The following is a 13076-nucleotide window of genomic DNA, read 5'->3' on the forward strand; positions in this document are numbered from 1 at the left end:
CGCTGAGTGTAACTTCACACCACCTTCCAAATGTCTAGCTGTGCAGGAAGGGAGGGAAATCATGCTGGGAAAGAGGAGGAGGAAGAGAAGGAGCGAGACATACGCACAAAACTCTTCCCAGATCCCTGACGACACTGTTACAGCTGTTGCATTTTTCGCTCACAGACTTGGGCAGCCATCCCACAGTGAGCATTGCAAGCACAGAGAATGTGAGTGATTGATTGGCAACCTTCAGTCTCGAAAGACTATAGTATAAGCCTACAGCCCGGTATTCCCAGGTGGTCTCCCATCCAAGTACTAACCAGGCCTGACCCTGCTTAGCTTCCGAGATCAGACAAGATCGGGCATGTGCAGGGTGAGGGACTGTGAAAACACTGCCCTTCCTTCTCCTGATCCTTAAAAAAAAAATTAACTGGCCTATCTTGCTATAGTCAGTCAGTCCAGTGACCACAGTTGGAAAGGAGATTGCCTTTGCATGTTTGAGGATTATTTGGCTGCAGCCTTGATATGTCTTTTATGTCGAGATAATACTGTGTTCATTTAACCTTTTTTAAACCTATGACTTTAGGTAGAAATGCGCAGGAGAAAAGCAGCATGGTAGATTTTGAAAGTGTGTTCAAAGCATGGAAGTCAACACGTGCCTGCAAGTTTCCTCAATCTGGATGTTTTATTTCAACCCCACAGTTTTAAAATAAAGTATCTGCTGCTTGTAAACTAATCCATGCCTGAGTGAAATCAAATTCCAAGGTGGGACTCTGAATATGCCATTTCTCTCCCAAACCCCTTTTCCCCTCCACTGAAGATTTTGCCTGGGGTTGACAATTAAATCCTTCCAATACCTATTTGTGGTACTCAAATTTGTTGATTCAGTAACCATAAAAGGACATTTGCAATGCCTTATTTTTGGAAAACAGCACTTCCTGTCACTAAATAATTACTTCCAATGTGAAACATCCGTAGGGACATTTTGCTTTAAACTGTTGCTCAGTCTTTAGATTCAGGTTCCTTCCTCTGACTCAGGCAAAGTCCCAAATGTAAGTTGTTCTTATTGATGATTGAATTAAGAGAGTAAAGTCTGCTGCATTCCAAGAGATTTGAGCGTGCAACCCCTCCAATAAAACCCTTTAAAAATCCTCTCTGAATAGAGGAATAAAAATATTACTTAAACACAACATATTGGACACAAAAGCAGTGCACCATCTAATTATAAAGCATTCAGACAGAGGCACAGTTTTGTTGAGGCTTCATATTTCTAGATCCAATTATATTAAGATTGAGAACTGCCTGGCTGGATTAGCACGATCCAGAATACTAGCCCTGTCCACTTCTTCCACCTCTGCACTATGAAGTCCTTGGTGAGAGGAAGGTGATATGCTGGGAATGGATGGGTGTGGTACAGGGAGGGGCTGATGCAGGGCCCTTGAGAGGGAGGTAAAGGGGGTAATTTGTACCCAGGCTCAGAGAGAAAAGGGGGTCAAAGAAGAGGCCCCAGAAATTACCTGGGATCCTACATTTTCCTACCTCACCTGGCTTTGCAGCCCATGCAGGATGCTGGCGGCGCTAACCTGGGCATGCGACAGTGCCCTCTGCCTCAAGCCATATGTGCTGGGATGAGGAATGGATACATGACACTCCTTAACACAATGTCAAATCTGGGAGAAAACTGGCCTGCTGTAATGGATCTTTGGCTTGTGGATCTGCTTGCCATCCACAAGAAGGATCTGCTTGCCTATCCACAAGAAGGAGTGGATAGGACACAGCTACTGCAGAAGAAGGTTTTGGTGCTAACAGGAGACTTTCCATTCTAGTGTGAACCTAAATATGATTATGCTAAATTTCTGCTATGATTTTCTATATTTAAAAGATTTTAGAGATACTTAGCAGTGTGTTTGGTTTTCCATATTACTGTATCTAGCTGCCAATGCTGTGCGGGTGGGTAGACCTGGGCTCTGCATTGAGAAGCCTGGTAGACCCGAGCTCCAAAGTCTTTTCTGGTTGTTGTCACCCTCCCCCTGCCTTGTTTTGCCCCCTTTTGCCCACCCCCATAAGCACCTGCCCTCACTTTTTTTGCCCCCTCTCTGTTTGGGAAAGGCCCCCCCAAAAAACTTTGTACCCCCTGACAAACTTTCTCTCAGAATTTTGCTTGTCAGTGTTGGGGGGGGGGGGTGGCTAGACATGAGCTAGGCCCTGCAACAGAGTGGGTTGTTGTCAATCCATTCTTGCTTGGTCTTCTATATAGCGATTGTTGGCAGATAGGATGTGGAATAATAGTGGAGATCTTGGGGAAGAGTTCTTGGTTGTGAAGGGGTGTGTTTGGTGCGCTTGTGTGTTTTTTTGTGGGGGAGGGATCCTGCTGATCTATCTCAGGGATTCTTAACTGGCAGAACAGGTACCACCAGTGGTATGCCGGACAGTGTTGGGTCATTTGTGCAGCACCCACCACCTGGCAGTGAGACACAACAGAAGCTTCCAAAATTCATATATACTTCATTATAGAAAACCTGTTAACACTCGAATAGCTAAGGGAAGTAACTGAAGTGATGTTGGTGAATGTCTGCAGATCCCGAGGGCCCAATCCTATCCAACTTTCCAGTGCTGATGCAATTATGCCAACATGGTGTGTGCTGCATCCTGTGGTGGGAATAACAGAGGCCTCCTCCAGGTAAGGCAGTGTTGTTCCCTTACCTCAGGGCTCCATTGTGGCTACATAGGCACTGGTGGATAGTACTGGGCCTTTAGTCAACCATGTCAGTGGTGCATAGACACCAATGGAGAACATTTTGAGCACTTTGTCTAATTCATTAACTGGCTCAAGCAACTACTTCTGTATACATCACGACTTTATGTGTCAATTACAGTATATTAAATCTGACACTAAGAAGTCTGTGTACACTTTCTTGAGAAGCCGTGTGTGTGTCTGTGCGTGTGTGTGTGTGTTTTTCAATTGCTATAATAACCATTCCAAAGTTGCCTTCAGCTCAAGGAAGGGGTGAAGTATGAATATATAAATAAAAACAGTTAAACGGAGTCAGTCACCTCAGGTTTCAAGCCATCAAGGAACACCATTCTATGATTTCATGACACAGAAAAGGTATTTTCCTATTCCATGGAATTTACACTGGTAAAGTGTTGCTTGTTTCTGATTAGCTGTGTGGCTTGCCACTCCATTGCAAGGAACTGTAGTTTCTCTGTTTTATACCATGCCAGGAATACCATGGAATTAGCCAAGCATGCTCTAACTGTAGCTTATTTCATACTTCCAGCATGATTACATTACATGAAGAATCCAGTATTCCAGGACAGAAAATACAAAACTACTGTATGAAAACTCACAGCTGCAGCTACTGTGTCTTCTTTAGAGATTTCATTTTCCAAATTGCAATGATTCCTGCTGGTTCAAGCAGTGGAACACAAACACAAGACAATCCAGACTCCCTAGTTATAATACATTATGCCAGTTGAGTTAACTTACAAGGGCATAATACGTAGTATTACTATTGTACAATCTTGAGTTCTACAGATTTCCAGTTAATTGCTTTAGGGTAGAAAATGTCACACAGAGGGAAAGAATGGAGACTTCAGGCACATTAGAGGAAAGGGAATACAGCAATCTCAAATATGGTTTTGTAGGTGGGTCAGAACTGGGAGATTTGGACTGAAATCTAGGCTCAGTCATGGGGTTTCTTGGATAACCTTGGACAAGTCATGGAAGCCTCAACTGCACATAAGAAACCCTCTGAGTATGTACTTAACCCATGGCTATCCCTGTTTCACATACAAACCAACAGGTACTCAACCACCGGAGTTTCCTAGTGGTATATAGATTGTGGCTGACTGCCTATCAGTTTGTATATGAAACAGATTGAGAATGCTCAGTGATGCTTCAGGATCCATAAAATGTTGAGTCAGCTGGGCACTGAGGTTGGAGAGGTGCAATATTTTGTTACAGTCTCTCATGTAAGATACATTAATCACCTTTCCTAAAAAATAACCTACCCTCGCAGGATTACTGTATAGATAAGTCAGAAGGATTTTGAAAACTCAATGATAATATGAATAATCACAACTACTAACAAACAAACAGAATTTTTATCAGCATACAAGGCATCATATGAATGACAACACCATTAAAGCAATGTATATACATTTATGGCTTTATACAAAAGATTATTTTATGTTTGGAAAAACATCAGGCACTTTTCTACAAATATCCCAATAATATCCTGCAGTTTACAGCAGTGAAACCATCACATTCTTACAACTCACACAAATGAAATGTGAAGCATTTGCATGTCAGTTTGGAAATAGAGACGCTTAGGAAGAAATTAGGGTGGGGAGGGGGGAGGATACCTTCCCTAGAGAAGTATAGTTTTAATGCAGATTTGCACTTCTTTGCTTTAATGAACCACAGTATACTTTTTTAATAATTAAAAATACAAAAAGTCATCTTATTTAAAAATTAGTTATAAATTAACAAGCCTGAACATTTCATAACATGAACTTAAAATCTAAAAAATAAAAAAAGCAAAAAAAAAGCACTCATCCAATTGTTGAACAAGTGCAAACTTAAGACTATTAAAGAACTGGTCCATTTCAATCTCTTCTTCTCTTCTGGAGGGATGTTCTGTTGTCAGCATTCAACACTACAACTTTTGTTTATTATTTTATACAGCTTGTCAGTTTATCAAAGCAGAAGTTTCATTAATGCAACTATTAATACAACATACAGTAGAAACAATACATTAAAGTATTGGAACAGTTCTATGGTAGAATGCACTTCTCGGAAGAGTACAGACCAACAGGGGAGGGCAAATACAAGGTTGCTTGGTAAACCAATCCACATATTTCAAAAAGCCACCATTTACATTATATATATATATGTTTTAACTAAGTACTACAGAAATTAAGGTCTATGCAAAAAGCGTGTTTTATCAACAGTCACGTAGCTTTTGTTTCATATTGCCACCCTTTGTTAAATTTTCAGTTTTCCAGGACTAAGTGCAGAATTATTAGAACACTGTTTCTGTGTCTAATGTGTTTAGAGGGCCTTTCCACTACCAGTGATATGTCAACAGTAAGTCAAATCTAGCTGAATATTGAGATGCACTGAATGGGTTGTGTTCTAAGCAATCTTCTCCATTTTCTTCCAGCCCTGACACCTTCCTCAGCCCCCGAAAGAACTTCTTCTAAGGGTCTACAGATCCTTGGAACTGTGTGAAATGTGGCAAGGAGAGTTGCCAAGTAAGAAAGAGGAATCTCCCCAAACCACATGAAAGTAGCCTCCACATGATTTTCAGGGGTTTCCCCTATTCTCTACAATGCCCATTTCTCCATTTCACATTGCACACTGTTCCTAGGCTTCAGGGGTGGTTGTGAGGGGAATGGCCTCAGGGAGTTACTCAGCAGGGAGGGGAATTAGCTTGCACAAGTGCTATTTTGGACACACCCTATAAAAAAAGTTGAGCACAGGGACTTCAATCCCACTTTGTTGATCATAATACCCACACCACTTTTACTTGGTACTTTACCACTTCATTTAAGGCACATGATATATGAAATGGTATGGAGTGAAGCTAACCCACAAGACTGTCAGAAGCTACTTGGGGGAGAGAAGCAGTAGAAATAATGCAACAAGCCTGTATTACCTGAGCAAAAGCAACTTCTGGCAGCCTAGGAAAAACTAAGGGCATAATCCTAGTCAGCCTTTGCACATACACAGCACATGCTGCACTGGTGCTAGCCTTTGCAAAAGTGCCATGGCAAAAGTCACTGTGTGCAACCTCCCTGGGCCTCAGAATACCCTCTGGACATGATAGGAGCACAGGTCACAAGGTGGCCCTTCACGATTTGTCCCGTGGTAGCAGTGGTGTAGCTAATGATCATGTAGCTCAGTGGCAAGCTCAAAATGTTGCCCCAGAAGTGATGTCACAACTGGAAGTGTCCTCACACCCAGGCTTTTTAAAAAGTGAAAATTGGGAGGAACCCACCTCCTCCCCCCAGCAGCTCACCACCCACTTGCTCTGTTGCCTCCCCTCCAGTTAGTGGCATAGCTAAGGCATCTATCTACAACCTGGGGTCAAAGAAGATTTTGTAGCCCCCCCCCCCGCATGATAAAATCAAATTTAATTAAATAAATAAACAGTTATTGGTTCCATGTTGAGTCATAACAACATCTCATTGGCACTCAGAATAATCAGACTCAGGTCAGTTTGGAGTTAAGCAAATCCACTTTTTGTTCCAAAAGACAGTTGTGTTTTCATTTTTTGCTTAATTGGTCACACCTTTTAATAAAATACAGATATTCCAATGTGGTTTGTTTAACTGCATTCTGCATTAAATTACCTTTCCAATGATATATAACATGATGGTATTATTTATACATAGCAAGATTTTCACAATTTTGGTCACTAGTGTCAAGCTCAGCTTGTTGCCCCCCTAAAGCTTGATGCCCGGTGCAACTGCTACCCCCTGCGCCCCCTTAGCTAAGCCACTGTGGGGTAGCATTCCTTCCAGGTATGCTGCTGATCTTATGTATCATATTGAAATTTTGCTCTTACAAATCTCTCCAAAAGAGATATCACTGAGCTGTTCTTGAATGTGTAAGGCATTTGAGGTGTAGGTCATTAAGACCAATTAAACCTATTGCTATTTATTATTTTTATTTTATTTTTCACATTTTTATACCACCCTTCCTCCGAAGAGCTCAGGGTGGTTTTACACAGCTGCTCCTCCCCTCCTTCTTGTCCTCACAACAACCCTGTGAGATAGGTGAGGCTGAGAGAAAGTGACTGGCCCAAGGTCACCCAGGAAGCTTAGTGGCCAAGGGGGGACTTGAACCTGGATCATCCAGGTCTAAGTCCACCTCCCAAACCACTACACCACCCTGGCTCTATTTATATAATGTGGCTCCACACTGAAGTTTATTCCTGAAAAACATGTTCTTTCTCTATACTGAAATATAAAGCAGGTTTGGATATGTGGATATTATTATTATTTACGAGGCAGGAAAAGAAGAAATGACAGGTCCTACAGTTAAGAACATATGGAGCTACAATGGATTATGAGTGAACAACTGAGACTGAAAAAAAACAAACTCCATAGTTTTTACATTTACACGTGCCTCATCTTTAGAAATCTTACATGGTGCTAATATAAAGGTCTCTCTCAAGACTTGTTAAAATACTGTATACAAAATGTTATGAATGTTGTTAGGTATCTTGGATTCTGCAAATTTTTTAAGTAGCTTGCATAACAAAGTAGAGATGTTAGAAAAATAGCTATATGCCTATTACAAAAATCCATATTGATTTTAAAAAAATGAATCAATTCAGAAGCCAGACCCACAGTAAATCTACATAATCAAGAACAGGTAACAAAGCTTTCAACCTGCCTGCTGTTGTGGAAGTCAGAACAGCCAACAACTTTGGTTAGATCATATTCAAAGATGCATTCTCATTTGAAATTTACAGCCATTTTAAGGCAGTTAATCCAGTTGTCTACAGTTCTCCATGAGTTCAGCTGATCACAAGATAAAATTGGATCAGAAATGAGTGACGGTTTAAAACAATCATAATATTAAAAGCTGTAATCTTTCCTTGGATCTAATAAACTCCTAAAAAACTATCCTGCTTTTATAGTTTATACTGTACATACCCAACACACAACATGATGCACACGTATTTTTCTGACAATGTAGTGAGTTTGGCACTTCCAAATAAAGGCATTTCCAATGGTACATTCAACACCTACAGCAGCAAATAACCTGCAAGAATCTGGCAAATTTTCCTGTACAGCACAAATCTATCTGCTGCCAAGTTCATTACAAAGAAAATACAAAGAGGCTGAAGGATATCTTTGGACTCCCTTGCTCAGTTCCTGCTGTCAGAGATGTCTGAAGTACTTTAAACTGTAGCCTAGGATAATAGAAAGAAAACACACAATGATGGAAAGCAAAAACAAATATTCAGGATACATGACAGAATGTTATACATGTTATGATAGCCAAGTGCCAAGTATTTGAGAGATCCGAGAATGAACTGTTCCTTTTCTTTTTTCCACAATGGAACTAATTACAGCCCAATTCTATGGACCATTTATGACCATGGATCCTGTGTAAGGTACTTGGTGATGATGCAGATGTCATGGCACCATAGCTTGTGATGGAGCCATTGGCAGAAATGGCCACAGGCTTCGTGTGTGCACCAGCACCACCCAGACGATCCGCTGGTCCAGGTGCGGTGGTGGATGGGGCCATTTGGAGGCCATCCCAAAGGTTAGTTCAAGAGTGGGAAGATCTTGGTCGTAATGCACACCGGACCCTATCCCCCTTTTCTAGCCTGCACCCACTCCCTTCCTCTCCTTAGCTGGTATGGGTCTAAGGAGACCCACTGGTGATCAGCTGGCCTACTGCAAGGTAAGTAAAAGGTATTTTTACTTGCCTCTTGCTGGCCATCTGATCAACTCCACCAGAGCATACAGTGTGCATTCCACTGGCACAACTGCATGCTATGGACTGGTGGATAAGATTGGGCTGCAAGTTTAATTCAGAATACTACATAAATACACATCACAACATGATAAATACTTAAAAAAAAACTTTTTAAAGCTAAATGCAAATGGAGTTTCTTTTTTACTTTTTTTTTTTTTTACACTTATGGCCAAGATGTTCCAGGTGCTGCTACTGGCTGAGATGCTACCCAAACTCATGCGTTTGCATTAGCTTTCGCATTGCTGATTGGCTTATGTACCACCCACACTCATCCATGCGATTCAGTTGGCAGAAATCTTAAAAACCACAGTAGCATGCATACTTATACAGTGAACCCTATTTTATTATGGTTATTATTATTGTCAGATGATTTGATTATATGCTGAACCAATTCTAATGCAAAGGTCCACTGTATTAGGAAATACACATTGTAAGGTTTCTCAATCTTTTCAAGAACATAGCTAGGGAGCACCAACGTCCAAAGTGGCTTTATTTTTGTGCCTGCAAACTTTATGGCTGCCTACATATGGTGATAACACAGGCACAGCTCAAATTTGAGTATTTTGACCTGCATAATGAAAAAGGTCTCTGATCCTCTTAGAACCTTTTTTTATATTCTACTTTTTATATTTTGGTAAACCAAGTACATTTATGGACCAAATACTAATCATGATTGTTTGGGCCTAGAAAAATCTGCCATCATGATTCTCAACTGAAAAGGTTAAGTAAATTCATCCCTCAGAATGATTCATGTTTTCTGTAGTTTCCTCAGAATATTGTAAGACTAAAGTTGATTCACATGACTCTTTTATTTCATGTTCACTGAAGAACTGCCTTCTTTGACATGGTGACTGGGCTCACTGTTTTTTACCTGATGCTCAAAATGTACATTTGATCCAACATGCCAAGCAGGCAATGTCTGGGGGCTTTACCACATATGATGCCATGTGTAAATTAGATCACATAATTCGTTAATTTTAAAAAGCTAAGAATGAAGCACTATGAAAAATGCCTAGATTGCGAAGGGGGGGGGAGAGAAACTTCCCCTTTGCTCTGTTTCATTTTTCCTTTGCACATTTTGCAAACCTTTTTTCCCCTCAAATCCATTAACGGCCATGTTGTACCAGGTAGTCTATCCTAACATTTAGCTTGTAGTCACATTGTTGCAAAAGAGGTTCACAACAGTGCTTATACTACAACTCATGGTTCCTGTTCCAATTCACTACCTGGAATCTTCCAGCTGTATGCCTAGAAGTTCCTTCCAAAACATCCCCCATGCACCACTATTTTCATCAGTTACTTCCTCCTCACAAAATACTTTAGCAAAGCATCTGTCCAGACCTTTCCTTTTAGTCTTTACTTCTAGTAATACAAAGACATTTGTTTACAGCAGGGGTGCTCAAGGTGGATTGCGATCTACCGGTAGATCGCGAGGCAAAATGAGTAGATCGCAGAGTGCCGACCCCCTCCCTTCAGATGCCTCTGGGAGGAAACGCCGGGAGTAAGGCCCATTGTACTCAGTGGGGCTTACTCCCAGGTAAGTGTGGCTAGGATTGCAACCTCACAGCCTAATCCTAGGCATGTCTACTCAGGAGTAAGTCCTGTTATACTCAGTGGGGCTCAAGGTACACCAACATACATTGTACACATAAATGTTATATGTTATGATGGCGCGAACATTGTAAAAAAAACTCTGGTAGATCTCCGGGCCTTGCTGGGTTTCAAGTAGCCAAAAAAGGGTGAGCACCCCTGGTTTACAGTCTTTGGTGTGCAATACCTTTCTTCCTTCTGCTGACCTTTGGCCAAGTGCCCTTTAAGTGGTGACCTACCTCTTCTTCTAATATTGATAATATCTGGATTTGTCAGCACCTGTATATTTCATAACTTCATCACAGGGAAGGGTCTGCCAGGTGCAGTGTCTCCTCTTGGGGAAACATTATAATGGAAGAAACCACCACTGGTAATTCTGTCTTGCCATACAACGACTAAAGGAACATCAATACTCTTTTAGGGTGAGAAATGGACAGCAACGTATGCATACATAATAAAAGATGGAAACTAACCTTCTATTCTTATCCTGACACCCAGCTGTGTGTTGTCGTCTTAACACCATGTGACAAACTTTGGTTAGGCAACACACTGTCAAAGTTAAAATCTAATGTTTCCCCATCCATTAGGTCATTACGAATTATTGACTCCATATCACAATCCAATCGTTCAATAAGCATATCATCTAAGTCACTAGGAAGCTTCTCCTGATGGAAAGAGACAATTCCCAATCTTCCGTAACCATTACAACTGCTCACAGTGGTGTAAGGGTTTGTGTTATTCATCTGCATTGCATGGCTCATAGGCACTTGTACTGAGGTTTTTGCTGTGGATGAACGATTTAGACTTGAAGTATGAGAGAGAGTGCAAAGTGTGCGAGATAAGGTATGACTGTTAACCCCTGATGTTGGCTGGACGTGTCCTTGGTGTTGGTGGGCACTGACGGCAATGATTTTGTTATGGGACTGTTGGTTACCATATGATGACATGGTTGAATTAGTGGCCATTAATACATTTTGTCCCAACACTCGGCCACTGGGCTGGGAAACATGGGTATCTACAGATGCCAAGATATCATTGTGCGGAGGCGAGTCTGAAGTAAGCAACTCCTTCAGAAGTCCTACTGGACAGTTATATTGGCTCATGGTTCCATAGCTCGATTTACTGTCTTGAATAGCTTGCATAGGTATCTGGGACATGGAGCTCATGCTAGACTGAGCATAACTGTATTTCCTGAAGTCTGCATTTGGCGAACCTATATTTGAGTTGGATGAAGTATATGAATAGCCAGGGGGCTGTTGCATCATGGTAGTGGGTGGAGACTGGGTTGATCTAGTTAAGGATGTGTTAGGGGATAAAAGATTGAGGTTGTCCAAGAGGTTCTCCATGTTTTCTGAGCTGCTCATTTCAGAAAGGCTTGGCAAAGTTGAAGCCATTTTGGCTGCTGGTGAAGGGTAGACCATGGAGTGCACATCTCCTTCTCCAAGATCATCTTGTTCTGGTAGGATGGGAGAAAGTCTTCCACTAATTGTGCTAGCATTAGAACTGGTTCTCGGTCTAAATGTACTCCAACTATTTTCAAAGTCATCATTACTGTGAGAGCTGGGACTTGCAGGCCATTTTGGGAACTGTGCACTTGGGCTGTCACCATTTCCATCTTGACCTGCCTGAAGAGTAGCTTTTTTCTTTGCAGCTCTGCCTCTGCTTTTTGCAAACTTGCTGCTGTTATCCATGGAGGTAGCCCTTCTCCTGGGAGACTTGCCGCTTTTCCCTCCTTCTGGGTTGAGCATCCACCAAGAGCTTTTTCCTGTTCCTTCATTTTGCACTCTAATAAATTTGCTGTGCAGTGACAGGTTATGGCGGATTGAATTCTGAAAAAGAAAAAAAAAACATAAGAAAGAAGTTCAATCTCTAGTCCAGTCCTTCAACACACAAGATATTCCATCAAATGTATTATAACAAGAAAAAGACTCTCCAATGGAATAATTCAATCATCCTCATCAAAAATTCCACATAATTCCTTGCTGCGCTTTTGTCCAAAATGAGACTTCAACATCCCTATTGTGGTCAGATTCTGGACTAAAATGCTTATTGAGCCACAACTTTCCTGTTTCTTTATACCTCTGAGACTTGAATGCCTGTAAGAGTTTAATTGTGTACACAAGCTCCAGTGTAGTGGACATTTCTACATAGCTTTGCTAGTATAACTTATTAAAAAACATTATTCTTTTTCCTCTAAATATTCCATGAAATTCAAATGAAAGCCTAGATAAAGGATGGGTTGTTGCAACTTTTTCCTATTAAAAAACTTTTTCCTATTAAAAAACTCCCAAATCCCCACCTCCTTGGGAAGAAACCAAAAACCTGTAATATAACCTCTGCCCAGTTACTTCACCACTTGTTGTACTCAGAGCAACTGAAGGCTAAGGCCACAAAGCTTAGGACCCAATCCTATCCAGGAATGTCTCACCAGATGCTAGGTCACTGGCACAGCATCCATTGCATCCAGCACACCATCTGTGGACCAGTCCAGTTGGGAGAGATAAGATGTGAAATACCTCATTACCGACGTGGTCATTTCTGACATGGTACCCAATGGGACTCCTCAGTTCTACAACAGCTCTTCTGCTGGCATAGCTCTGAGGACCTGCTGGGGATGTGTGCTGTTTGGAACAGGGGTTCTGGATGTGGTGGACACCACTGCCACTGCAATCTGCCCCATCCCACCCTAACTCACCCCAATCCCCACCCCTCCCTTCTCTGGCAGAAACCCAGCAGCAGTTGGTCTACACCACACTGCCAGAGGTAACAGCTCAAAGCACTGGCGTACCTAACCATACGCCAGCACAATTGGGCGATAGGATTGGGCCATTAGTCATATAAGCCATTAAAAGTTTTATTCCACTTGATGAAGAATGCACTAGGTTAGAAAATTATTGCAGATTAATATTTAAACTGTTAACATAGGCCTGTAAGAAGATAGTGCCCTGTCCAAACCACTGTTCCCAATAAGTCACACCAACATACAAGGAAGCACTTA

General features: G+C 41.5%; 1 protein-coding gene across 1 annotated transcript in view; it reads right to left on the reverse strand.

Moving 5' to 3' along the window:
- Positions 1 to 4051: 4051 nt before the first annotated feature.
- Positions 4052 to 13076, reverse strand: part of FOXO1 (forkhead box O1) — a 50571-nt gene continuing 41546 nt past the window's right edge. The window contains exons 2-3 of the mRNA XM_066611380.1: positions 10552 to 11907; positions 4052 to 7913 (exon numbers count right to left, since the gene is read on the reverse strand). Coding sequence (XP_066467477.1) covers positions 10561 to 11907 — 1347 coding nt within the window. The 3' untranslated portion in view covers positions 4052 to 7913; positions 10552 to 10560. The remainder of the gene's footprint in view (positions 7914 to 10551; positions 11908 to 13076) is intronic.

The sequence above is a fragment of the Tiliqua scincoides genome, chromosome 1 (assembly GCF_035046505.1).
Source record: "Tiliqua scincoides isolate rTilSci1 chromosome 1, rTilSci1.hap2, whole genome shotgun sequence".
NCBI classification, from domain to species: Eukaryota; Metazoa; Chordata; class Lepidosauria; order Squamata; family Scincidae; genus Tiliqua; species Tiliqua scincoides.